Source organism: Phaenicophaeus curvirostris, chromosome 7, assembly GCF_032191515.1.
Source record: "Phaenicophaeus curvirostris isolate KB17595 chromosome 7, BPBGC_Pcur_1.0, whole genome shotgun sequence".
Taxonomy (NCBI): domain Eukaryota; kingdom Metazoa; phylum Chordata; class Aves; order Cuculiformes; family Cuculidae; genus Phaenicophaeus; species Phaenicophaeus curvirostris.
Genome location: NC_091398.1, coordinates 33,669,375 through 33,697,349, shown reverse-complemented (window position 1 = coordinate 33,697,349; position 27,975 = coordinate 33,669,375). Strand labels below are relative to the sequence as shown.

The following is a 27,975-nucleotide window of genomic DNA, read 5'->3' as shown; positions in this document are numbered from 1 at the left end:
TATTAAAACTGTGTCTTAATACAAGAGCTAGAAGTGCACCTATGTTTCTATGTATATAAAACAGGTGTTTATTTAGCATCCATCTGGGTTGTACTGTAGCCATTTGGGGTTAGATTCATCTGTTACTGTGGGTTATTTAAAATAAGAATAGATAGGAAAGAAAGGATGTGGAACAAGTCTGGAAAGGAGTGTTAAAGCAGAGTGTAACTACAGATGTGTTGAATGTGAGAACATAAACAGGAACCAGGCTTTCAAATAACATTTAAGATTCCTCAGCAAACTAAGTCATAACCATTGTTTCTTCTTTTTAAACTGTCAGCCCTTTGTGCCAAAAGGCTGAAGAAGTTCATCGTAAAGACTCCGACTCATATTATTCTTTCCTTAAAGTCTCATTTTGAAAACAGGAGGAATCAAGGGCATAAGCATTGCTTCAGTATTTCTTTTTACTTTCATAAGGCAAAGGGCAAAATACATTGGACATAATATTTTTTCCAATGCCTAACATGTTATGTTAAGACTCCAAGATAAGGAAAGATGGTTCTAAATAGTCAAATTAATAATTATATTAAGTGTAGCATATGTTCCCCAGTAAAAGCAAAAAAGATTACCTGAAGATTCCAAATCACCATAAACATGGCAGTATGAGAACCCTTGGGATTTTGACTGTTCATGGGCTCCAGATTCCTTACTCATCTGAGTCTGATTTTTTTTTTAATTTTTGAAGATAAAAAAAGAAGTAAACAGGTGCACCATTAACCTATCCCTTTTACTAGCAATTTATTCTCCCCCAGTACTGAAAGAGCATTCCAGCCAGTGGAATGAGATTTAGTATTTTATCCACGTCCTCATCATTGATACACTCCAATGGATTAAATGTTGATCTTTTAATGATCCTTAATGAAGCAAGAAAGATCTTCAGAATTTAGCACTGTTTGTTGGATGCCACCTCAAGGGAAATGCTAGTTGTTAGTCAGGGTAGGTCCCGGTCATTACTGGTTTCTGAAAGTGAGAGAAGAAAGGGCAGTGGTGAGCTGTGACTCAAGAGCACAAGATCTTCAAGAGCAACAGGGATTTAGCAATTAAATCAGCAAATATTTTGTGTTTTTCAGTAAACGATTTACTGTTTCAGTTAAAAAGCAGTAAGCTTGAGCTGTTTGAGCACTGAAGTTACAAAAAAATATCTGGAAGTACCAAACTTCCCCAAATATATGAAATTACCTCAAAACTTTTGATAATAGGAAAAATCCTTAGAGGTACTCCTAGCAGCAGGAAGAAACTTGTGACAGAGATGTCCATGGTCTCCTTCGTTTTCCTTATCAGCCATGGAGCCTTTGGCACAGAGAATATGATAGATCTGTCACAGAAATAATCTTGAAGGAACACATTGAAAGGAGTCTGCTGTGTTTATCTTATTTTTATCTAACCCTGAACAATTTTTGAAATTTTTTATCTTAAAAAAGTGCCTGTCTTTGGACTAATTCATGTCAAAACTGAAGTGTAAGCTGTACGTTTGTCTGACTTGAAGAAGCTGTTTTCCCAAATATATTTTAGTAAAAATGGACAAAATTTTTAGATCTATAAATAAATGAATTGGAGTTCCTTGGAGTTGGCTATTCAACTTTATTATAAAAAAACCACAAACAAACCAAAATTTACAACAATAGCCAGAGGAATATTTACTGAAGGATGTTTTTATTATTCCAAAGTCTTTCTATCTTCTCATCCTAACTGTAGCGGAAATACGGAAAATACTGCTAGAACTTGGTAGGAATAACACTAAGTCTCTAAAGTGCAAATGTAAATACAATGTACATCTCTAAATATGACATCATTTTCTGCCACCTAGATAAGCACTTGAAAACCAAGCACACACAGCAGGGCCAAGCTAATGTTGAGCATCCCTCATTATTGCTATGTTATGTTAATATATCATCCAGTGATAGATTGTTTTCCTTCCTTGGGGATACATCATGCAAGTTGTTAAGTCTTTAAATAATACCCTTCTGCCATAATCAGAAGTTTCAAAGACTAGACAGCAGTGGCTGCCTGTCTCTCTCCTTCTCTAGAAATATTATGGGTGTCTTGTTTTCACTTTCCTGTGTCATCTTCTAGCTAAACATCTTACAACTGAACTTTTCATATGTACAGCTAAGTTTAAAAGAATGGTCTTTGTCATAAGTAGCACTTGTCAGTTGTATTTTTTAAAATATAGGTAAGTCAGGAAGTAAAGGAAAAGAAAATATTCGAGTAGCAGACAGGACAATTCAAATTACTTATGTTGGAAAAGATAGAAGTAAGGAAGGAAAAGGAAGTGAAGCAGGAAAGTTTCTTACGAATGATACTGCTAAAAAAGTCAATAGTACATGTTATTTGCAAAGAAAAAAATAAACATTTTTTGTTTGTTCCTCATGTTAATGAATTGAACAAAATACTGTTTGTCATTTCAGGAACATTCCCACATGGTAGTGTAAAAAATCCATTGCAGAGTGAGTTATTTATTCCTAAACAGAGAGTTCGTGAGCTTATTCCTCCTCAGTTAGATCAGTCAGTTTTTCACCCTTCCAAGACCCAATAACGTAAGGATCGTATTTCTTCAGTTGCAGTGTGTCTGTGAAGGCACAGCAGATGTAATTTAAGCCAGAAGAGAAGTGTGTTTATTTCAGTGTAGGAGATGTATAATGCCAGTGGTTTACCATTACATAATGGGCCATATAAATCTTCACGTACACCAAAGCTGGAAAGGAGAACTTGTCTCAGAGAAACTGAGGTGTGGGAAGGACTTTGCACCAGGCACTACCAGCTCAGATAAACCTACAGATAAAGCTACATAAAGATGTAGATCTTTGCTCCACACTCGTTACTGTTTGTTTTCTGTGGTGGACAAGGAGAACAAGAACTTTTCTCATTAGACTAACAGGTCCAGGAGCCTCTTACTTTTGTAGTACATATTTATAAATAAAATGTCTTCATGTCTTAGCTGATATTATAAAATATATAAATAATAAATCTTAAAGACTGTTTCCATGATGCTTGGAATGTCAGGTGCAAAGCTGACTCTTCCATTCTTATATTATGATCTGATAGATAAATAGAATATTATTTAATTGAGCTGTAGGTTCTTTTAAAAGGCTCATCACTACATGGGTCTTGTCTTTGCACTGAAAATCAAAATACTGGGCAACGAACTCTATTTCAAACTTAAATGAGAATATTAAGATTTAAAAAGTTATGTCTGTTGGCAGATGTAATAAATGATCAAAAATGCAATTAAACATTAAAGAAATTTAAAACTTTGTTGAATGGTTTCCTTAATGAGTTCCTAATAATAAGAGATATTAAACAACTTTGAGAAATAGCTTAAGTAGGCAGTTGCTTTTGGCAAATTTAATGCTTTAATACATTTTATTTTAAAATGGAGAATTATAAGTAGATACTAATGGAAGATGTCCAACATTGATCAATGGCGTATTTTCAGTATCAGCTACTGCTAAGCAGGTAGAACTAGAAATATATTGGCGATATTGGCATGAATACCAACACTTTATCATAATAGACATGGTAAATTAATTCCCCATTTTGTTGCTTTGGAATATTCCCAGGATAAACTTTCCTCAATAAAGTAGTGCTTTAACTCAATAAGTAGACTGAACATTTTGAAGACGGTGACGTAAAAGCTACTGGGCGATAGCTGACTGAAATGTTTCCAACTGATGATTTTAAAATCAGAAAATGTAGTTTTATTGGAACTGTAACATTTGAATAGGAATCTAAAGATTTCAATAACAACTTTTTTTGTCGAATGTAATTATAGAAAAATAGAAAAAAATACTGAAGATTATGGTTTTTATTTTTAATTCTTAGTTCCTATATTGGGTTTACATTTACAAATCCACTTATATTTCTTACTTTAAAGCATCATAGAAAGATTGCATTTGGTCATTCTTTTAAATTATTTTTATATGACAGACCTCTTATCACTCAATTTAGTACCTTTCCTCATTTGAATACCAAAAAAGATAGTGAGGTTCAACATGTTTCTAGGAAGAAATGCATATTATAAATTTACTTTTAAAACCTAAAAGAGCTTTTGGAGAATTATTTCATGAATTTTGAAACCCATTGCAGCGAATATGACTGAAAGACTGTCAGCACAGACAATGCAGGTAGGATGGTGAGCTTCACCCACATCTTTATTACATCATGTTATCCTATTTCTTAAAATATTGCATCTGAATTTTCATGTTATAATAAATCTTGCTTTTGAAAATCTGCCCTTCCCCCTAAGAAAAGTGTGCTGATCAAGGGCTTGGTCCGTATCAGCTGAGAGGGGAAAAAGATGAGAGGTAACAGAAAAGAAAGAGGTGCAAGTCAGGATTTGGTTTCTAAAGGCTATCTCCGTGGTTTCAGGGCCATGGCATCTGTTTTGATGCCACAACTCATTTTGAAAACCTAAGTTTTGGCTAGTTTAAATTTGTCATCCTCTCCCTTACTCTAAATGTTTTCCTTGAAAAGTAAAATTTGATAGACTTTTTTGTTTTTATAGCGTCATCTTGTATAAGCCATCCTGTCCTCAACTGAGTAACCTTAATCAGCTGATCTAGGTTATTACACTTGATAGGGGAATAAATATTTTATATCATTAATATGAATTTTAAAATGACTTTTTGAATAGAGTGTTTTAGGCTTCCTTTTGAGTATTTGTCTTCACCATATGACATCATAACTATATCTGATATAAATATAATGTGAGAGTAGTTTTATTTGTGATGCTGGGTTCGCGGGGATGTTCTGATTAACCTCTTATTAAATCATCTCTGATAACTTCTTTCTTTTTACATTGGGATGTTACAGATTACTGTGTTTTATTTATATGCTTACCTAATCCATCTGGAGATAAATACTGAACATTACTTAGAAGCAAAACTAAAAACATTACACATGCAATTAGTCATTTCCTGCAGCTTTAATAAATACATTAAATTACACTGAAGAAGAACTGCACTGTTTTTACAACCAACCGGTACAGTGATAACTTGGGGAAAAATAGTTGCTTTCCTTTATTCTTTAATAATTGAACTCGACATGTAAGAGCAGCCAGTGCTGTGAATCCTAGAGGGATTTACCTGGAGGAAAAGAGAAGGTAAAGGGGGGTTGTAACTTCGTGTTCATACACAAAAGCGTACTTAGCTCAGGTTCTTTCATTGCTTGCACAGATCTACAGTACTTAAGAAGCGGCCTTTTTCCACTCGATTTTGGTATTTCGATATGATTAGCTGGGGTTTCTTCTGAGGGAAATGAAAATTGCTGTCTGTGATCAGTCTTACATATGAACACGCCACTGAGAAGATGACATAGTACAGATGCAACAAATATTTTTGGTTGTGTCTGAGGAAATGCAATGTGCTGTGATTTTGTCCTTTAGTCTAAAAAATGATCAGAAATTATTCTTGGATTCAGTAGTTCTTCTAATCGTGACTTTTGCCCATTGTTATAAGACCTTGGAATGCATCTGTTCATTTAGTCATTTGAAACAGAGTATTTTCTTTCATAACAGGAAAATCTACTTACATATCTATATGATGGACATCATATATATCCAGCGTGATATGCCATATCTTCAGGGCTTAGAGTAAGAGAATCAAATGCATCTTTATTTCTTTTCCCATGATTTGAGCATTCAATAACTAATTAAAGAGTCGTTATTAATAAATGCAGAATTCTTTTATTTATTTTTGCAGTAGACAAGCTCTGTCAGGTTTTTATGCCAACAGTAGTAGTTATTTCCTGCAGTAGCTTCATTGATCCAGAAGTCTAGTATTGTCAGTATTCTGAAATGAATAATGTCTCATCAGATATATTGTTTAGTGTAGTGTTATAGCTTTCAATTCTGTTTTCACTTTTTTACCCCAGTCTGTTGAGACTTAGCATGAAAACATGAGAATATTAACCTTTTTTTCAGAACTGAAAAGAAGGTTAACACCCACACAATTTTGGGGCATGATGTGCAACACATCTTTGTCCATAATGATGTCCATAGAGAGTGCTGTTTCCATTCAAATCAAGGAAAACATATTGCTCACCATATAGATCCTTGAAGGCTGTTTTTGTCCAATAATACTAGAACCTTGTGGTTGTTTGGCAGGTTTATTTAAAGGTTGCAATATGTAGTACTCATTTCAGCTTATTGTCAAAGGCCCGTTTATTAGATTTTTCTCAAGGAAGTTAGAATGGCTTTCAAATTAAGTACTTTGGGGCTGTCATTGTTTTTAAAGATATAATGACATTGTAATATTCTGTTATAATGAGTGACTCATTGTTTCTACATGTTATCTCTGCTGATGTTTTGTGAATTTTCTTCAGAGACTTATGCATTCAATTTGGTTGTACCCAGTCTTGGAGGGATCAGTTCCTCTGCTAGTATGATTTTAGGAACTAGTTCTCAGTGAAATTAGCTGGTAAAGAACAAAAACAGGGGCAGAACCCTTTTTAAAACACAGGCTGTGCTGTAAAGGATAAAGCACGAACAGAGAGCATGGGCAGTACAGGTTATGAAGTGCTGCTTCAGAGTTGTGCACCATTTTACTCCATGTTTAAGGTGCAATTTAAGGGGTCATAACAACCACTCAGTGCAAACCCTACATTTGAGGGAGGGAGGAACCAATACAACATCACAGGTCTGTCACAGGACAGCTTTGAGCCTGTGAGGAGGCTCGCCTGCACTTTTGGGCAGCTCTGTCAAGCAGCTTTTCTTGTGCTTCAGCATCCCATGTGCCAGCTGCAGGTAGCAGGCACCTGCATCTTTCCTGGAGCTGGAGAAAAGCCTTGAGTTGTGTTGGTTGTGACAGCTGAGGTGGGCTAACATGACTATTGAACAGATGTGTGAGACTCACCCATTAAAGGTGAGACTTGACATTATTAAAATAGTTAAGCAGGCAAATAAAACAATGCTAGTTTACTCCAGCTATCCTGTTGTTACTAGGACAGGATGCCAGCATGGATGCTGCTCCTTGCTGCAAACACACCTACACTGCAAAGCCCCAGGCTGAAGTCAGAGGTGCACAAACTTCTAGCAGGCTTTTAAGCAATGAAGAAAATGTGTAAAAGATATGAAAAAATGTGGACTAGGTTATTAATGTTAACGATAAAAAATGAAGCAGATAGCTGATTAATTAAAAAATGGTAAAATAGAAAAGAAAACCCAGTAAACCACTGGCCAGTCAGCCTCACCTTCATCCCTGGAAAGGTGATGTAACAGCTAGCTGTGATTGGAAGAGCAGTGATGGAACAATTGCTTTGAGATTCTGTGATTTTTGAAGTCTTGTTTACTGGTACCATATTTTTCTTCAGATGAGACGTCTGTCTAGTAACATGGTGAGCACTGGATTGTTAAAGAGAGAAGAAGAGCTGTCCTTCAGGACAGCTTCTTCACCCACTGCTGGTTCTACAATATCTTCAGCTTTTCTAAAACTGCAATACAGTTGTTTACTGTTTTGTGAAACACAGAGTCACATACAGACATAAAGGCACATGTGACTGTTTTCTGAGTTCTCTTTTGAAAGGAAGTGTGTCTAATGTCTAAAGCTATTAGGCATTTAGAATTATGGTGGCCAATGTATGTACACAAAATTTATTCATCTCTTAAGACTCAACAATTTTAAGATATTTTTCTCAACATGAAGACTTGAAGTTTTTTATTTTATAGTGTGCTTATTTTCACTGGTTTAAGTGGTCAGTTACTGCATGATGGCCATTGCTGTTAAAAGAAATTATTAGCACTCACTGAAATACACAATGTTTTCTTTTTAGAGGGTGAACTTTATTTCCAATATAGCAATTTGGGAGGGATTTTTCTCATCAGAGGAATTTTCTTATTAGAGGAAAATTAACGCAGAAATTTATTTATGTAGTAAATTTAAGTTATAAATATTCTCAGGGCAGACAGGTTGTCTTGTCTGTGTATTTTGGAGTGTCAACCCTGAGACTAGGGAGAGGGAACAGTGATTTTTTTCAGGGAGCTCAAGTGACTGAAGGAGGTTGGACATGTTACTTTTTCATTAGATACAAATCCATAGCATGAATCTGTCATTGAACAAACCTTCCAAATTTACCTAGACCATATCATTATGGCTATGTGACCATACACAAGAACTCCCCTCAGTCAGTAGATGAAAGATACTTTTTATGAAGATGTGGACGGACTTCATCCACCTCATGTCTCTTTTGTGCTGCCTTTTGACTTGGCTGTTGCTTAGAAAATAAATGTTCCTTTTTGTGCCCTTCATAATATGTTTTGTATTCAAGTAATTATCTGTACTGAATATTAGGCTTTGCTTTTTTCTTGCAGTGGATACTGGTTTCTTCAAGGCAATCATGCTTTCATAAATCTTGAGCTATGTTAATCAGTTCCTCATATGGAAACAAAATCGTTGACCTTTTTTTGACATGCTACCAAAAGAATGGCTTTCTTCTCTTTTGTTCTCCTTTTTCAATTTGTAAACAATATTTTCTATCAGCAAACAATGTTTTCAAAGATAGAAAAAAGTTAGGAGTTAACAGAGGAATTTGGGAAGAATAGCAATGATACATTGTGAGCTTATCCTCTGTTTTTCACCTTTTGTAATTCACAGAATGAGTTAGCATAAATATATATTTTGCTTGGTTTACAAAGATGTAAATGGTGGCAAAAAATAAAGAACAGCAACGTGAGCTGATTTTTTGGCATTTTAATACTAAAGAATGAATTGGAGTATTTATTCACTGGAATATTCACTAGAAAGATAGCTTGATGAGTTACCATAACTTTTTCTCTGGAAATGACTTATAATTGACTTTTAGCAAAAGAGGGCTGCCTTCTGCTGCCATGGAGGTATACCCAGCAGATGACTTGTTGTGTTAGAATAATTTGATTTCTAATTTGATTATTGCTGTAGTTGACAAGCTCTTAGGCAGAGTTTGAAATGTTAGTGCTCTTTCGGGAACACTAACAGGGGAAAGGATGGAAATTCAGAGTTTCTTCCCCTCTTTTTTCCTCCTTTTATTATGAAGCATGGATTGTCTTATGTTAAGATTTAGAAGACAAAATAGCTTCACACTTATTTTTATCCTTAGGTGTAAAAGTCAAAGATTTCATGCAAAGAGATGGTTGGTAAAAGATGCTCATGCAATAGTTTTGTAAGCATAACAGTACATTAAGGCTGTGAAATGCTATCCATGTCGCAGAGATGCTAATGCTGCAAGAGGGCATGAAGCCAGTTCTGTCTCCCATACTTAATGACTGCTGAGTTTCACTTGAGGGCTGAGCCTAAAGTCTTATTTTCTGCTTTAAAGAATCCACATATTGCACATTTGTCATGCATTTAACGTCAAATGGTTTCAGATTAAGCACTGTAAGTTAATGCTTCATTCATATAAGTTGAAATACTGAATTGTTTAATCAAACCTGTGGAGAGCTGGAGGCCTCTTTAATCTGAATAGTTTCAGTCAATTAACATTCATAGCCTTACAGTTTCTGTTGGAATGAGGTGCCCAATACCATTGCATTTAGAGACTAAGAACAGCATTGATGCAGCAAAATACCCATTGCTGCCAGGATTCGGAGATTCACTTTGGGTGTCAATGTCTGAATATTTACCTGTTGATTCAAGAGTTGTGCTGGCTGAGGCTGGAGATAACCAAGTTATTTGAGGAAATGCACGAGTCTGGAAAAAGCTTTAACTTTGGTGAATATTGTCCGGAGCAGACGTTACTTCTGAATGTCCAAGTATTCACAATCTTCTTTCTCATGCGAAGGGGTAAATGTTACAGAACATTGACTGTGGCGACTGGATAAGCTAGTGTAAAACTAATGAAACTGTTTCATTAACCGTCCCCAAAATGTGAATTCAAGCTGTTATTTTTGAATGAAGCAGTGCATAGTTACTTTTGTTTTCTTCAGTTACAGCTGTGATTTTTTTTTTTTTTTAAATTAAAGGGCAAGAAATGACAAAGAGGGACAAGTCCTCAGTGGGAAAGAAGTTACATTATCAAATATTTAGTTTTGATATCTAAATGTCATTAATTCATCAGAAAAGATGTGAAATTATGATCTGATCCCAGCAGTTAAGTGCCATTTCAGAGCATTTAATACATGAACATACATAGAATTGCTATCACGTAAAGCTATCTTGGCATCACTGTGATGGCCTACTGTACTTTTGCAAATTACTTTGCCTTCTTTGTGGCTTTGCAATTCTTCTTCTTGAAGATGTGTCACTGATAATGCCACTTCCAACGGTTACTGTATTAACACTAAGAATTACTAATAATTTTCTAATGGTCTGTTTTTAAGATAAAGAGATTCCTGTCCTCCTTTCTACTTCCTATCTTTTTTTACACATCTGATGGTGACAGATTTTCTGAGAAGCAGTGTGTAAATCTTTGTGTTTAAACATGATTTTCTTCACATGGTAGACTGTGCTTCAAGATTAGGAAGACACTAAGATACCTCCTTCTTTAAGTAAAGGCAAGTTGAAAGATGCGATACGAAATACCCTTGTAAAGATTTCATTTTGCAGCAAGTAATTAAATGCAGTTTAAGCATACCATAAAACATGCAATTAAAAAAAGCCAACACATTGTGCACCCTGACAAGTAATATGGTAGATTTCAATCCTGCTGTTTCTTTTGCTTACTGCCATATAAAAACCCACAGATATTGACTTTTGTTGAAGGTCCTTTGATTAGAGAGCTTAATATTGACTAAACTGAAGTAGCTCTCAATATTCCAACCCAAGGTTCAAAATAACTATGTTTAGTAGGAATGAAAGAGGGGGACAGGAGAAAAAAAAAGATTAAAAGCATATGGATCATCATAGATTTTTGTTTTTTTCTCCAAAAAAACCAGTCATTATAAGACCAGTCATGTTTGGTAGCTCTAAGGCAGCCACCTAATCTTTTTAATTTTAGGTTGAACCCCCTCAAATATTTAGAGAGCTTCTGCTTTCCTTCTGCTTTACAATTATATTTGAGTTTATTGCACAGAGCTGCTGAGATCAGGTGTACACAGCTTGTACTGGAGGGCTGGCCTGCAGTCACCCATATGTTAGGTGAATGCTATTGAACCTAAAGTTTGCATGGCAATTGATTTCAGGAAATTCCTCTCTAAGAACAGGACTATGCAGAACATCATCAGTTAGCTCTGAAAAAAATGTGAACATACAAAATGAAGATTAGCAGTTGTCTTTCCCATTTTCCCTCTTATAGTTCTCTTTCTTACAGCAGGCGATCACATTCCCGGGTAGCAATAATTTAGACCCATGTCACCATAGTAAGGACTTTGGAAAGCTATAAAGAAACAGTTTGCAGAGTTTTAAAGTATGTGCTTAAAGTATATTGCTGTTGAGCAAAGCACTTAAGCATGTGCTTAATTTAAGGTATGTGGTAAAGTGTCATTGGATTTATTTATGCTGCAGTCTAAGGTCAGACGAAAAGTTAATTCAGGACCACGTTCAGCTGCCATGCAGAGTGTGAGAAGGCAGGGAAGGAGATGCCAGGAATCATGTAAACTATGGATTTGAAGGAGCTCCTCAGATTGCCCTTGTCTATTCCTGAGTGCCTGTAAACCACCTCTGACAGTACTCGGCCAATTAGTCAGTAATGAGAGAAATTCCTTATCATTAGAACTATGCTTCTGAACCATTCGTGTGGTTCCTTTAACAAAAATGCTTTCCCAATAACAGGCTTTTGAAAAAACAGGTGTCTGCTATCTTTTAAGACTTTTTCACATGCTGGGAGCTTTATCAATTGAAATCTAATTGTGTTTTCTGTAGATTAAACAAATCCAATTTCATTAACTTCTCCTCAGATCTCGTGCTTCCTTAACTACTTGCCTTGTTGCTCCCTATCTTATGTTTTTGTTGTGCAGTGACCAAAATTAATCGCATACTCAAATATTTTTGAGTGAGAGTGATTTGTGGATTTGAATGTTGATTTATCGAATTCTTAGTTACCTTATTTATTGATTTTCATATTCTGCTGTTCCTACTTAGTGAGCACAGTTAACTAAGTATCTACTCTCATTTTTTGTTTGACGAAGTTATTAGAAGCATCAGCCTTATTCCTTTTCTCTTTATTCTTTTGAAGTGTGCCTTTGCTTAAATCTTTTATCTTTTTATCATTTTTCCTAATCATCTCATCAGAATAACTTTCCACCTTCTGATTCTCAACATTTTTTTACATTCCTTCTTTTCCCCCAGTGATTTCTTCTTTCTTCTGCAGAATAAAATATGGTCCCCGCGGTACTCAGAAGGCTGACATATCATCTTTGTCAGCTGGTGTTGCTTTTGCATCAGACATTTGTATAATAAAACTCTTCCTTGCTGCCTGATCCTTCCCTAGGACATTTCTGCATATTACTCCCTTCAATACAAATAGAGGAATATTTGGATATTTGTGAAGACTAAGGCTTGTGCTTGATTTTCAAGGTTAAATAGGGAAAAAATGGCTCCCTGCAGTATAGTAGCCTTATTCGTGGTCCCTTTTATCTATAAGCAGAGTCATTCAAGAAGACAGTAATTCCTCCTAGTTTGTTGAACTGCAGACATCAGAACCAGGATACATATTATTGATACGGGGGCAATGCCACCTTTTTTCTTTGTTTCTGCTCTTCTTGAACAATTGATTACCCTTCTACAGCAAAATCCCAATTCCGCAATGCATCCCATTAATGCTATAGTGGTGCTTATGTTGTTGACTGCGTGCTAAAACTTCAGCTTCTTGCAGCTGTTTTACATTTTCATGGCATTTACACATCACTACCTTATATACTTAATTGGGGGCTCCATTATTTCCTTTCCTATAATTCTGCTTCAATTTCCCAACCAAATGGCTGGCCTGAGAGTTTCAGACTTCCACAATATCTGCTTTTTTTGCTCATCTATGTGATTTTTTTCAACTGTATCAGCCTAGCTTAGGGGAGTGATGTGAAGGATAGCTCTTCTCCTTAATAGCACTTTTTTGTCAAACTTTCTGGATTCTCCAGGGTTAGAAGCATCAGCAATTCTTTATCTGCCTCTCCTGCCCAATAGCTTGTCGAAATCCTCAAGAGGATTTCTGAATGTAGCTCCCAGATGAGTAATGATGCTGAGGCTGGAGTTTAGATAGTTATTTAGACTCAAAGTACCAGTGTGCCAGTGTGTGGTCCTCTGTAAGTCTCTGCAGAAGATGCTATCAACACAGTTGGGAAAACTGAGTTTGTGTCCAGTTCTCAAGGTTAAAAATAGTCCCAAAGTTTCTGTGACCCTTCTTAATGTGGTTTCCTAAATCTCCCAACTATATTAACTTTCCCACTGTCTGCATTTTTTTTTTCACAGTTTACTTTCAATTGGATATTCTCTATATTAAAGTGAAAGAGCTCTCTTCTGCCTCAAATCATGCTCTATGACTTTTGCAAGTACTCTTAAGTATCTCTGCCACCTTCTTCATTGAGCAGAAGTGCTAAAATGACTGCCAAGCTGAAGACACTGTGAAAAATCAAAGAATATTATCCAATATTATTATCATAATCAGAAATAAGACCACAATTAGAGTTCTGCCCTATGCAATCCAAAATGGCAATGTTGAATTGAGATTTTTTTTTTATTTTGCAAACACTTGGTTGCATAAACATGTGCTGATAGAAACTGAGTAGACTATTGCTGAGTTAAGTGCTGTATTGCTTTGATTATTCCTTTCTAGCTTTTCTATATACTTCTGTTTCTGGGATAAAACTGCATCAACAGATTTTTGTTATTTTTTTCTTTAAATATGACATCAGTATTTTGAAACATGAATGAAGACATGCAGCAAACTAGTCTTATAATAGAAAAATATGAAAGCCCTCTAGTGTGCATAGCTCATCAAAGCTGTTAATCAGTGTTGAATATCTCAGTCATCCTGTTGACTTTCCTTACCCTTGATCTTCAAATGTGGTCTGTTTCCTACTCTGTTAGGAAGCACAGGCATGTTTCTTTCCAAGCTAGTCCTTTAGTATGAGGCTGGGTATATTGCATTGCTGTGTTTTAATACAATTATTAATTCTTAATATTTAGTATTTTATATACTTAAGATTATACTCATCGTTCTTAGTACTATCCTTAATATTATTAAGCATTTACTTCTTTCAGTTAAAGTTGTGATTGCCAATGTTCAGACATCCTACTGTATTCTATTCAAGAATCTGGATTATAAAAGCGATGTTCTTCCTAAATCCTGTATATTTTCACAATGTATACTTAACATCTTCCTCATGTTCTTGACTGGAGAATACTTCCTTCATTTAGTAAAGTTTTTTCTGTGTATTTATATAGTTGTTCTGCTTTGCCTTGGGCTGTAGTTGTGTTTCCTTGATAGATGAATAGCTTTCTGCATGGATAATTTGTATATCAGTTTGTAAAACATTTTCAGGCCCTTTGGGAAAGAAAAGGTATTATACACGTCCTGGATAATATATCTGTGCATTGTTATACAAATGTTTGGTACCTTCCATTATATAACATCTGCTATGGATGAATAGGCTCTTATCATACAGTTCTGTGAGAGCTCCGTTTCATATTTCAATAACATTATGAAAAAAAAGCTCAGTGGTAAGATTTTATACAAAATCTTTTCTCCTTCTCTTTGATGTAGGAATAAGTTTTTTGGGATGCTAAGATCTACTCACTCCAGTGGCTGCTAATCAGAATTAAGGGTATTGAATAGAGAACATTCTATTCTCCACTTTTCCCCGTCAATGTTTTAAGGAATCAGAGAATCATGGTGGCCAATAGTTACTGTTTTTAAAACCAAACTGTGCTGTGTTAGGTGATTTTTATAATTTTCAGCATAAAGTAAATGTGCATAGTCATATCTGTTTCAAAGGGAAATATAATTCTCAATAGAAAATTGGAGTTTGATCATTGCTGGCATCATAAGGATTGTTGATTTAGTTGTAGAGTGAATTACAGCTGGATGGAAACTATTCCACAGGACGATTTTCCTGCAGGAATCATGTCTGACCAAAAGGTTCTGAGAGATTATACAGAATTTTCCAAAATTTTAGAAAAGGGGAAAAGAGCAATTGGTATTGAAATGTTTTCTTTAACTTTCTGGCTTAAATTAAGTTGGACTTTTGCAATGTAGTAAAATTAATTATGCTTCTCTGTAATATAAATAATGAAACTGAATTAAATAACATAATAGGGAAACTGTGTAATTTTTGCTTCAGTACTCAGAAAATATTTTCGTTCTATTAAAACATTTCACTTTCTGTTATCCTGAAATTGTATTTTATTGTAGATAATGGTATTTTATTATGATTCTATTCTGATTTTTAACTCCCCCTGCCACAAGTTAACTTTTTAACTTCTCCCTTTTTTTCTTTTTCACCCTATTCTTCCTCCCAAATTCACAAATGAAATTTGAGCTTCCTAATCCATACCTATTGATTTATGTAAAGTAGAAGGGCAATGTTTTCAAATTCAAATATTGCTTAAAGTTAAGCATTCCATCTGGGTAATTTTTAGTAAGCACCTAATTTATTGAGGCTCTTTTTAATATCTCACTTCCTAGTTGCATCCCTCATGATTAAATACCTGTGTATCTGACAACTCTTCAGAGCAGCATGCAGGTACTAGATTCTTGAATGCCAATTTCTCTTTTTGTAGCCTAGGTCATAAAATGTGTTTGAATATTAGTATGGATTCTTTATCAATAATTTACCATTGACAGGAGATCCTCAGTGAACCATTTAATATTACTGTACATGCATGCCGTATGAAGTTCTTTGAAGAATAGCTGTATGGCAACAGCCAAAGAGAAAAAAAAATCAGTCTTGACACTTTTGCCAGATTAGAGCTACGGTGCAATGGGTAGGGAAGGGAAATAGATGTTTGAAAATCTAAGATCTATTTTTACCTCTTCCCCACCTAAACCGTAACTTTTATAACTGCTTTCTTGAGTAGAAATAGTCTTAGTGATGAGCATGTGTAGTGCTGGTTTATATTAATGAATTGCTTGTGAAATACAAACAAGGATCTTTCTTGTGAGCTACCCTTAGGATTTAAAATACACAGATACATTTGTATAGAATTACTTTATGGAGACTTCTGGAATGGGGCGTGCCTCCACATGGTGCCTCCACGTGGTGGTTGAGTCACCTTCCCTGGAGGTGTTTAAGGCACGGGTGGATGAGGTGCTGAGGGATATGGTTTAGTGTTTGATGGGAACGGTTGGACTCGATGATCCGGTGGGTCTCTTCCAACCTGGTTATTCTGTGATTCTGTGATTCCCTTTGAGATTTGAACAAATACTGTTGTCAAAACATACTCATTACTTTGTTTTTCACTTCATAGAGATCGTAGAATCGTTCAGCTCAGAAGGAAACTTAAAGATCATCCAGTTCCAATGCCCCCTGCCATGGACAGGGACACCTTCTACTGGATCAGGTTGCTCAATGCCCCATCCATCCTAGCCTTGAACGCTTCTAGGGATGGGGCATGCTTCATAGTCAGAGCTTGCTAATTTGCTCCTTGCAACATTGGTAAGAAGAAATATTTTATAAATATAATTAAGGAAGCTGACAAGAATTGTGGCAACTCAAATTTCTTCTGCATGTGTGAAATTCCTCCTAGTAGCCATAAAGATGTCCTGTAACATTGTGCTTGGCTTCTGGTTACTGCCCAGAAAGAGGTGGGGGTGGAAGGTCCTGCATGTTCCTCTACCAGGTCAATGTGGATGGTATTAAGTTTATGTGAAACATATAATAACCACGTTATGTTGACTCATGCATCCACGGCTACTGTAGTAGTCACACGAGTCCCAGTTTCTGGCTGTGGTATCAGGTATATGTTTATCTCTGTTTTTCTTGGAAACTGTTGTGATTTATGTCTCCATGCATTGTTAGATATCAGGAGGGGATGCCACAGATCTGAAATCACAGCTCCTGTATTATTCTGTGATGAACTATTCGTTCAAACACTTGTGAATGCTTGCTATCCATTAGATTGGTTAATGAGAGGTATTTTTGGAAATGCAATCCTGTTCTGTGCGCTTTCGCTGAAATATTTGCACATATATTTTAATAATTCCTATACCTTTCCTGCTGGAATATATTTGCATTTATTTGTATTAACTCAGTGCTTGTATTGATTGTTTTTCTAAAACAAGACAAGGAGAAGAAAACATAACTATATTTTTTTCACAAAGAAAACAACCGTTCCTGAAAGCAGACATTAGAATATAATGTGTTTCTGAATATACAAGATGACTGGAATTTTTCCTCCATCAAAGAATTTCTTAGGCAGCAAAGTTCAAACTTTCTGTCATTTAAAACCATCATTTAAAAAAAACCACTCTGTACAAAACCACACTTTGTCTGGTTTTCAGGCTTAAGTGACTCGGCGTGGTTCTTCTCTGGACAAGTATTTTTAGTTTTTGCAAGCACAGATCCACTTAAAAACACAATCATCTTAACTTTCCTTGGGTTTTGGACCCATTTGTTTGATTTTTAAATTCACCTTTATAATTTCAAGGATTTTTTTAAGTCTCATTTCTAAGGCTTTAAAAGGAATCAGAAATCCATAATCAGAGTATATTCATAAGATATGATTTAAAAAAGCTACTGACAAGCTCTCAAGCGATGACCTTACAGCTTTCATAAACTCATCAGCATTGGGCTGCATAGAAGAGTGTAAGAATTTGAGCTGTAAGGCTATAAGCAAGAGAGGTACAAACTTGAAATTCAAGGGTAGAGCTGATTGAGAATCTTATGTTCTTGAGCCATTGACTTAATGGCAAAAAACCAGACACTGTTTGTAGGAATGGGTAAACTGGCCATAAAAAGATGTAATAGGCTTCTTATTTCTGTAGGAATGCTTATAATTAGTATAACCAAGTAGTATTTACATCTTCCCTGAGCTGTAAAGTTATGAGGGCTGTATGAAAATATACAAGAAACAAAACTACCTGTTCTGCCTCTTCCAGTTTTGTTCTTCGAAACTCCACCACTGGGGCAGCAGGAGACTTACCAAACATAAAACTTACTCCTTAAGGAAAGGACCAAATCTTCACTGTGCTGGTAATGACTGTGCCCCTTCCTGGTACAGCGGCAGCATCTGTGTGACACAAGACAGTTAAATCTCTTGATAACCGGGACTTTATTTAAAAGTAAGTTTTATATCTTTACTTCAGCTCAGACCTGCACCTCCCAGCCCACTTCCCAAAGGGCCCTAGAGTGATTGACACATGGCACATACACAGCATTTGGCACATAGAGATGCTCTCAAGAACTGTTGCAGCCTGAAGTGGTAGCTGGCCAGGAGAGCAGTAAAGCACTACAGTTTCTTCAGAGAGAAAATGGAGAATTCCCCTCACTTGTGGCATCCTCAACTGTATTATTTTTGACTGTATGTCTGGCTGTTTTACACCCCAACAGGTTTTGGCTTACTTGCTGGCTGTCGAAAATTAGCATTACATGTTAGTCTCCTATATCAAACAAACATATCTGTTATTAAGTCATCATGTGACAAAACTTTGTGATATAACTATCAAATAATACTCTGATGGAGTTGATATTCAGTTTATGTGGAAGATAATCACGTTATGTCTTGACTCGTGCTCAGATCACGTGTGATGAGGAAGATGGAGGGAATTACAAGGAATCATTTGTAAAATAGAGAAATTAATGTCATGACTCTGTAAAGAACTATCAACAACATAATTCCATTTCTTTCTGCAGCTATTCCACCCAAGTCTTAAGTGCTTTCCCTGCTAATACTCTAAAGTGTTTTGGTGAACATGGTAGAAGACGCTACCATAAATGCTGTACATCTTAATTGCTTTTACCCATATGGCATCAGTTTTAGTACTGGCCTCCAGTTTCAAAGATGTGTCCTATCAATGGCTATAAAACAACTGTTCTTTTAAACTATCCAATCAAGTGACTTTTGAACAGCAATTTACTGAAAAAGACGCAAATAAAAGGTGGTGTGGGCAGTAGTGAAAACTGGTGAATTAATTTAAAATCCCCAATACTATGAACTAATGAACCAGCATTCAAAAAAAAAAAAAGATAAAAATGATGATCAAGTGCTATTACTGAGTTTCAGTATTGATTTTAAGAAGCTTTAAGTAAGAGTCAGTGTGTATAGAGCCAATCCCCAAACTCTTACCCCCAAAATACGCTTCAAATAATTCTAATTGATTTATGAATACCCAACAACCAGCATGAATGACCTTTATGAAGCTTATGCTCCGTATCTTAGTCCATTATAGTGATAAAACCTCACAGTGAATATATTGTGAATGAATAACGAAGCTTCAGCTAAACTGACTGTTAATGTCTTTTTCCTTCTTGATTAATAGTGAAACTCCATCACAATGGATCTCATCAAAAAAAGCTGAAAGTAATCTCTATTTGAAACATGACTATTCAATCCCTAAATCATTAGAATTCTTCAGCTTTGATGGGGGCTCAGTAATTAGTCAAGTTACAATAGACCTGTGCCATAAACAGCATGAATCAGAACATGTCTGCTTCTAAGACTTATTATTTGTATTACTGTAACACCTAGAGGCCACTGGCAAAATTTAAGTCTTTCCATATTATGCATTGCTCAGGCGAAAAAAGATCCTATGTCCTACAGAATGCAGCCAACACAAAGGAAGGATTGGGAGTAAAGGATGCTCTACAGAAGTAAAGCAAAGCAATAAGTATTGGCATACAAAAGGGGTGCCCTTTTTGCTTTATCTTTGCATAGCAAAATTATTATATGATAAAAAACAGCGACAGAGGGAAAGAAGTAAAGGCACGCAGCTGAATGCAGCAAGGGTGCAGAAGTTAAGGAAATAATGAATTTTAAGAGAGAAAATAGCAATATGAAATGGAGAGGTAAGGGCAGAGGTGGTGTTAAGGGAAATGTGGGAACGGCTGATTTCTGAGCTGAGAGAAAGCAACTGTGCAGACTGGCACCTGGGGTGAGCAATGCACGTCCTCACCACAGGCTCGTGCAGCTTGGTCTCATGCAGGGGGCTGTAGGTGGTCCTTGGTATCATGCTGGAGAGGAATCATGAAGTCAGCAACAAAAAGAGATTGTGTCAGTTAATTTAGACAATTTCCCTACCCTAGGCAGCACCAACTATACTCGTATTGCTGCAGACAGACATTTATTTGGTTTCCAGGGCTGGAGGTCCCCAGATCTCCTAAGGCAACCCAGCCATGGCTTTGCCCTCCCCCCCGCCTTTGGAAATGTGTTTTTCTTAACATTTAACCTGAGTATTTCTTCCTGCTTTTTAAATCTATTGCTGTTTTATTGCTCGTGTGCACGTGAGACTATTTTTTGTTCCTTTGTAGCATTTTTTAAGCATTTGAACAGTGTTCCCATACTCGCCCATTTTTCTCTTCTTAAGGCTAACTGATCCCAGTGATTTTCAGTTTTTCTTCAGAGTGCATGCCTGCCAGACCTCTGATTCTCCTTGTTACGCATTTGTGTCACTGTGCATTCGCTGACCTTGGCCCTTGTGTTCAACAGACACCCTGTACTGATAAGGGGAGGATTTCTCTACACATCGTGATGGCTGCAGTCCTGCTTGTCCATCACAGTGCACTGTTTGTCTGGTTTACCATAGCAGGATGCTGCCTTAGGTGCAGTTTCTACATCTTTTGGAATGTGCTAATCCCCATTTGAAAAAGTGATCCACCCTGTTATCCTCCATCCCTCACACAGTTCCTCACGTGTGCGATTACTGAACTGCACACAAGTCTTCAAGGTCTCAGTCTGTTGAGATCCTATTGAGGGACCACTGCACTGCAGCTTTGCACTGTGGCTGAGAGTCACTGGAAATGATGCAGTGGAGACAGCTTTGTAGATGCTCATTTTAGTTTTATTCAAACTGTGTTTCTCTCTACCTCATGAAACTGTTCTGGAAGACAGTTGCTGGAAGCCCTTCTGAATCAAGACAGATGACATTTATTGCTCTCCTATCCACAGGCTTGCAACCATATTAAAGAAAGAAATGAGATTTCTTTGACATGATCTGCTCTTCAGAAATTAACGGTATCTATTAGTCCTCATATAGTTTTCATCTTGGTGCTTGCAAAGTTAATTGAATTATTTTTTCTAGAATTTTTATTGGGACTTCAAGAGAACTGCGTCTGTTGATTGATAAGAGTCAACACAGCGATGGGTGATACAGGAAGACAAAAATACTCAGTGCACTGTATTCTGTGGCTGGTTGGTCTGTAATTCCTCCATCCCTTGTCATCTCCCTGCCCATTCTAACCTGTTCCCACCATAGGCTGCAAAGTTAGATCTTTGTCACTGCTATTAATTAAGCTTAACATCTGGTCAGAACTGACCCTTCTTGTTAGGTTTCATGCAAAAAGTATCAACGCTTCTCTTATGTGCTGATAGCTTTCCTTCTACCTTGCAGTCCCTTGAGACCCAGGTTGGCTGAGAGCGTGCTAGGGCTGCTCATGTCAGCCACGCATCCCCATCCCAGCACACTGTCTCCTCCTGCTTTTACTGGACTGGACTGTGAACTGTATCAGGAAACCGATCCCAAACAGCTCCACCCCAAGCTTAAGTGTTTCACTTGCTTGTTTGCTGTTCTCCTTCCTTACAAAAGTTCATGTTTGCTGTCACTTGAATTATTTTTAACTGTTTCCTTCTTACTGGTTAGAAACAAATTTCAGATGGTCTCCTGTGTCAGTCCTAATAAAATTACTCTTGATACATGATGATACTCCTTTAGAACAGATGGTAAAGTGTGTCCCTGAGGTATTTCCTCAAGTTCTCCTTTTCCTAGCTCCTTATGAGGGCCTCCTACCCTGAGTTTAATGAAAACGGGCACTTTAGACCCCTTTGACAGCCATGGGCTTTGTAAATTGAGGGTTCTCAGTAAATTAGCAGATGACGTGAAATTGAGTTGGAGTTTTGATCTGCCTGAGGGTAGGAAACCTCTGCAGAAGGATCTGGACAAGCTGATCAATGGGCTGATCAGTTGTATGTGGTTCAACAATGCCAAGTATCATGTCCTGCACCTGGGTCACAGCATTCTTGTGCAACGCTACAAGCTTAGGGAAGAGTGGCTGAAGAGCTGCCTGGAGGAGAATGACCTGGGGGTGCTTGTCAATAGCTGGCTGAACGTGAGCCAGCGGTGGTCAAGAAGGCCAACAGCATCCTGTCTTGTATCAGAAATGGTGTGGCCAGCAAGAGTAGGGAAGTGATCGAACCCTGTACTCAGCACTGGTGAGGCTGCACCTCAAATACTATTCGGTTTTGGGGCCACTCAGTACAAGAAAGACATTGAGGTGCTAGAGTGTGCCCAGAAAAGGCAATTAAACTGGTGAAGGGTCTGGAGCCACAGAGGTTATGAGGAGCATCTGAGAAACCTGGGGCTGTTTAGTCTGAAGAAGAAAAGGCTGAGGGGAGACCTTATTGCCCTCTACAACTGCCTGAAAGGAGGTTGTAGCCAGGTGAGTATTGATTTCTTCTCCCAAGTAACAAGTGGTAAGATGAGAGGAAATGGTCCCAAGTTGTGCCAGGGGAGGTTCAGATTGGGTATTAGGAAATATTTCTTTACTGACAAAGTAGTGAAGCGTTGGAACAGGCTACCCAGGGAAGCGGTGGAGTCATTATCCCTGGAGGTGTTGAACAAACCTGTAGACATGGCGCTTTTGGGATGTGCTTTAGTGGGCATGGTGGTGTTGTTCTGACAGTCAGACTTGATGACCTCAGAGCACTTTTGCAACCTTAATGACTGCATGATTCTATGAACACAAGGGTCGTGGTGACGATGCTGAGCTCCCCAGGCTAAGGGACACTGCCGTGCAGCTCTGGATACGTGTCTGCTTGCTGCTGGAACGCCGCGGTGGGGCTGGGGAGCAGTGGGGGGACTCCTGCCCTGCCTGTGGGATCATCTGGAGCTGCATGGGGCAGGGAACCTGACACAGAAGCACACAGTCTTTTCTTCCCCCACCAGCGACAAAGCTGGTGAGGGGGCTGGAGAACAGGCCTTATGAGGAGCGGCTGAGAGAGCTGGGGGTGTTCAGCCTGGAGAAGAGGAGGCTGAGGGGAGACCTCATTGCTCTCTACAACTACCTGAAAGGAGGTTGTGGAGAGGAGGGTGCTGGCCTCTTCTCCCAAGTGACAGGGGACAGGACAAGAGGGAATGGCCTCAAGCTCTGCCAGGGGAGGTTTAGGCTGGACATTAGGAAAAAATTTTTCACAGAAAGGGTCATTGGGCACCGGAACAGGCTGCCCAGGGAGGGGGTTGATTCTGGAGGTGTTTAAGGGTGTTGGGGTGTAACACCTCTTCCCTGGAGGTGTTTAAGGGATGGGCGGGTGTACAAGGTGCTGAGGGACGTGGTTTAGTGTTTGATAGGAATGGTTGGACTCGATGATCCGGTGGGTCTCTTCCAACCTGGTGATTCTATGATTCTATGACTTTACTCTCACGTCGTGGTTTCCCTCTGCCGTTTTCCTTTCCCCTTTCTCCCCCCGTCGTGGTTTCCTCCTGCCGTTTTCCTTCCTCCTCCCCGCGGTGCTTTCCCCCCTTTTCCCCGGCAGCAGCATCCCGGGCTCGGCCGGTCGCGGGGGCGGGCAGCGCCGTTCCCCCCCCACCCCCCCGTCGGGGGCGCGGATGGTCTCTCCCGGGCCGGCGGGAAGCGCTGTGACACCTGCTGGCGGCGGCGGGCCGGCCCACGGCGGGCGGAGGTGGGGGGGGGGGGGGGGGGCAGCGTGCCCTCCGCGGGGCTGCTCGCTAGGGACCGCGGCGCCGGGCGTCCCTTGAGCCTCGGCGCGGCGGGGGCACTGCGGGAGCGGCGGCTCCGCGCTCCCCCCCCACCCCCCCAACTCCGTCCGTCCTCCCCGCTCCTCCTCCTCCTCCTCCGCCGCGCCACTTCCAGGGGAGGCTGGTGTCATGCGGCTGGCGCCGAGGGAGGGGAGCCCGTGGCCGCAGCGGCTGTGAGCGGCGCCGCGCCGAGCCCCCTGCGATGACAGCCATGAAGGAGCAGCCGGGCGCCAGGGGGAACCCGCCGCCGCCGCAGCCCGACCAGGTGGGACCCGTGGGGAAGGGGCGAAGGGGTGGGGGGGGGGGGGGGTAGTGTGTGTGTTGGGGGTGGGGGGAATGCGCCGTCCCGGAGAAGTTGTGCGGGTCAAGTCCAGCGGGGCCGGGGAGAAGCGGGGAGCGCTCGGAGCCGCGTCCAGCCGGGATGTCGCAGCGGCGGGTCCCGCTGGGGGCATCCCCGGGGGATGCTGCTTGCCCGGGGCTGGCATCCTCCTGCGAGAAGGTTTCCCAGGGCGAGACGGTACCGAGACCCACCGTCTCGCCCAGGGGAGGCTTCTCGTAGAAGGTTGAGGACCAGGGGAGCGGCTCAACTTGGTTGTGCATCTCCAGCGAGCTCCTGGGGAGCCTTTCCGATATCAGCGAACCCGTTCATTGAAATAAATTGAAAGATGTCTGCTTTTTGTTTGCTTAAAAGTATATACATTATGGCACGTTTTCATGTAATACAGGTAAAATTATACGTCTGAGTTTGAGGAGCCTTCTGGAATAGATTAATTGCGTAAGTTGCCTATCTTTTTCAGATAATATAACCTCCGTCTGTGCTGAAATTTCATGCAAATAGGATTGTGGAAAAGTCGAGCTCACTTTAAATAGCCTCAGAGGTTCACAGAGCTCGTAAATTTCACCAACGTTGTTTTGCTTTAGAGGGTTACTGCTTTTCTCTGTAATAGAAAGTACTTGATCTTAACCAGTCTTTATTTCATAGAATCATAGAATAGCCAGGTTAGAAGAGACCCACCGGATCATCGAGTCCAACCATTCCTATCAAACACTAAACCATGCCCCTTAGCACCTCGTCCACCCGTGCCTTAAACACCTCCAGGGAAGGTGACTCAACCACCTCCCTGGGCAGCCTGTTCCAGTGCCCAATGACCCTTCCTGTGAAGAATTTTTTCCTAATGTCCAGCCTAAATCTCCCCTGGCGGAGCTTGAGGCCATTCCCTCTTGTCCTGTCCCCTGTCACTTGGGAGAAGAGGCCAGCACCCTCCTCTCCACAACCTCCTTTCAGGTAGTTGTAGAGAGCAATGAGGTCTCCCCTCAGCCTCCTTTTCTCCAGGCTAAACATTTCTTTATATTCGGCTCAGATGTGTTGAATTGCCAGAATGGCTTTTTGTTGGAAGTAGAAATCTTGTCAAAGCAAGCTTAAAATGACCAGTTTGAATGCTCTTTGAGGTTGTAATGAGGAACAGCAATAAGTTCTAGTTTTAAACCACGTTAGGAATTTATCATAAATACAGAAATATTATTATCCAAAGACTCTGGAGTTCTCTACTTCTGTTGGTGATGGATGGGGGATCCACTGGTCTGTCTGCAGTGTCTGGCAGTAGGAAGTGTAAATGTGAAGTCCTGTGTATTTGGATCCGTTTTTTCCAGACTCAGTTTGGTTTTCTTGGTTAAAGCTGACATTGAATCAACTTTGATTGCCTGTTGTCTGGCACTGGAACAGGCTGCCCAGGGAGGGGGTTGAGTCACCTTCCCTGGAGGTGTTTAAGGCACGGGTGGACGAGGTGCTGAGGGGCATGGTTTAGTGTTTGGTAGGAATGGTTGGACTTGATGATCCAATGGGTCTTTTCCAGCCTGGTGATTCTATGATTCTATAACAGCATTACATACAAAATGTTGCTGTTGGTGGGCGGCAAGTCTTTCTATGGCAGTAAATGCAAATAATGAGGATGCAGGCCTGACTCATGCGGTGAGCTCCGTATAGAGTGAGGGTGCGGTTGGTAGATCTCTGTGAGCACCAAGGCCACTCGTGCACCTTCACAGCAGCCAAGATCCACACGATCATACCCCTGCCCTGGTCAGGCTGTGTCTGACTCCTAGGTTTATTCTGGAACCGTTCTTAGCACAGCAGCGTGGCATGGCTCTGACCTTAACGGAGGGATATGATGGGTCTGAGGCTTTTTGTTGGCTTTTTGAGGTTGCGGTTACAGAGCTGCAGCCATGGTCACATCAGGAACCACTTTTTCACAGGAAGGGGTCTTTGGGCACTGTAACAGGCTGCCCAGGAAGGCGGTTGAGTCACCTTCCCTGGAGGTGTTTAAAAGACGGCTGGATGAGGTGCTGAGGGGCATTGTTTAGTGGTTGATAGGAATGGTTGGACTCGATCCCGTGGGTCCGTTCCAACCTAGTGATTCTATGATTCTATGGTGGGTGCTGTGGTGGGGATGAGGAGAAGGACAAACAGGGGCTTCTATGTTTGCCCTGTTTTTTCATACCCCATAGCACTGTCATGGACTGGCCCGTGTGGACAACGCAGCCTTCTTAATGGCCTTCAAGAAATCCATCCCTGTCTGAGTACTCTTGTTTAACATTGCGTTTTGCTTGGCGAGCTTCCATAAACCTATAGTGTCACCACAAGTGATGCCTGTAAGTGTGTATATTTATTTTTTTAACAAGAAGCCACACCTGCACTGAGAGGTGCAGGGGCAGCAAATCTTTTCTGGTAAAGAAGCAGTCGGACCTGTGGGAAGTCCAAGAAGGAACAAGGAATTACATGAAGATTTTCTAAGTGTAAATCTCTCTTCTGATTTTTACAGATACTTCTGAGAATATTCACACAGAAGTTGGTGTATTTGTGGTAAATTTGTAGGCTTGGGACCTGAGGTGTAATTTCAAATTGCAGCAGGCTAATACTGGGTCTCTCCACTTAAATGAAATCTTGGGTCAACTAACTGAAGCATCCATAGCAATTGGCTTATAAATAAATTGGACACAACTTCATATCCAACACTTCCCCTGATGATACTTCTAGACCAAGCCTCCCCGAGGGCCAAGGCATCTAATAACAACTTCCATTAACTGTGCTGTTGATGTTTTGGCAATCAGTTTCATAAATTAGCCAGATTTATTGTCAACTCTTTGCTAAATGATGACTCATATTTATTGCCAAAATTACAGTTTTATGTTCATGTGATGCATCTATAGAAAGGAAAACAGCTGTAAATTACTTGTATTTGTGCTCATTTCTGGAAAGCTCTGTGAAAATGCTCTGACTTCTGTCACTTGAGTGCTTGCGTCGGGAGTGAACGTGGCTCCTTCAGTTCCTCTTAGAGAGTACAAAAAAGTGTTTTTCATCTTGTAGCCTTTAAGAGCTGTCCTGGGGTCTTGGACAATGATGTTTAGTGATCATTTTTAGAAGGCACAACCGTTCGGCTGTCAGTGGACACAGCATTTTTGAAAAATATAATGTACCCATATGACTTTATTGTTGATTAATGTTGCTGTCTTTGCAGATGAAAAACTAAGATAATTCCTCTGGGTATTACCTTTGTGAGGCTTCAGTCTGTTTACAAAAAACAGATGATCTACGCCACCTGGTGCTACTTGCTGTTCTTTGTGTGTATAGAAGACAGACCTTTGAAATTTATAATCATTCTCTCCTGAGCCTCTCTCACTCTTCTAACTTAAGGTCTTTTTAAAACTGATCTTAAAATAGAAAAAGCAACCCCAGTTTGGTTTGTTTTTTTTTTTCTTTACTGTATATAATTTTAGAATCTACTACATTATTCTACTTAAAAACAGGTAAAGAAAAAGTGAAATCCGACTGTATTGTGTTGCACTAAATAGGGAAATTATTTGGTAAGCATTTAAATTACATGTTTTGTATACATACAAGGGCAACTGACTAGTGTTTGCTTCACTGCCTTGATTTGAAGAGCTGAATTTTCCACGTCTCAGGACTTCTTTCACCAGACAAGAGGCATATGCTAAAAGTACATCTGAACAAAAAAGAACAATCTGTGTTTTATTTTTCAGTGACTAAAGCCAAAATAGCTTATATTTTTATGTCTGTTTTCATTGCCTTACTTCTTTATCTGGAAGACAGACTGATCTTGCAGTGAGAAAAACATTGATGGATAGCTGTGTCTGTCCAGAGCCTTATTCATCTTAGTGGGTTTTCAAGGTAAAAGG

The 27,975-nt window shown here is 39.4% G+C and overlaps 1 protein-coding gene across 4 annotated transcripts in view; it reads left to right on the top strand.

Annotated features, from left to right (window-relative positions):
* DPP10 (dipeptidyl peptidase like 10) overlaps positions 1 to 27,975 on the top strand; it is a 486,525-nt gene that overhangs the window by 205,336 nt on the left and 253,214 nt on the right. For 3 of the 4 annotated variants that reach the window (XM_069861518.1, XM_069861517.1, XM_069861514.1), the window contains exon 1: positions 23,855 to 24,049. The exons of the other annotated variant lie outside the window; for it this stretch is intronic. In XM_069861518.1, the coding sequence (XP_069717619.1) occupies positions 23,987 to 24,049 (63 nt within the window). In that variant the 5' untranslated portion in view covers positions 23,855 to 23,986. Of the gene's footprint in view, positions 1 to 23,854; positions 24,050 to 27,975 lie in introns of those variants that run through there. 4 annotated transcript variants of the gene reach the window in all.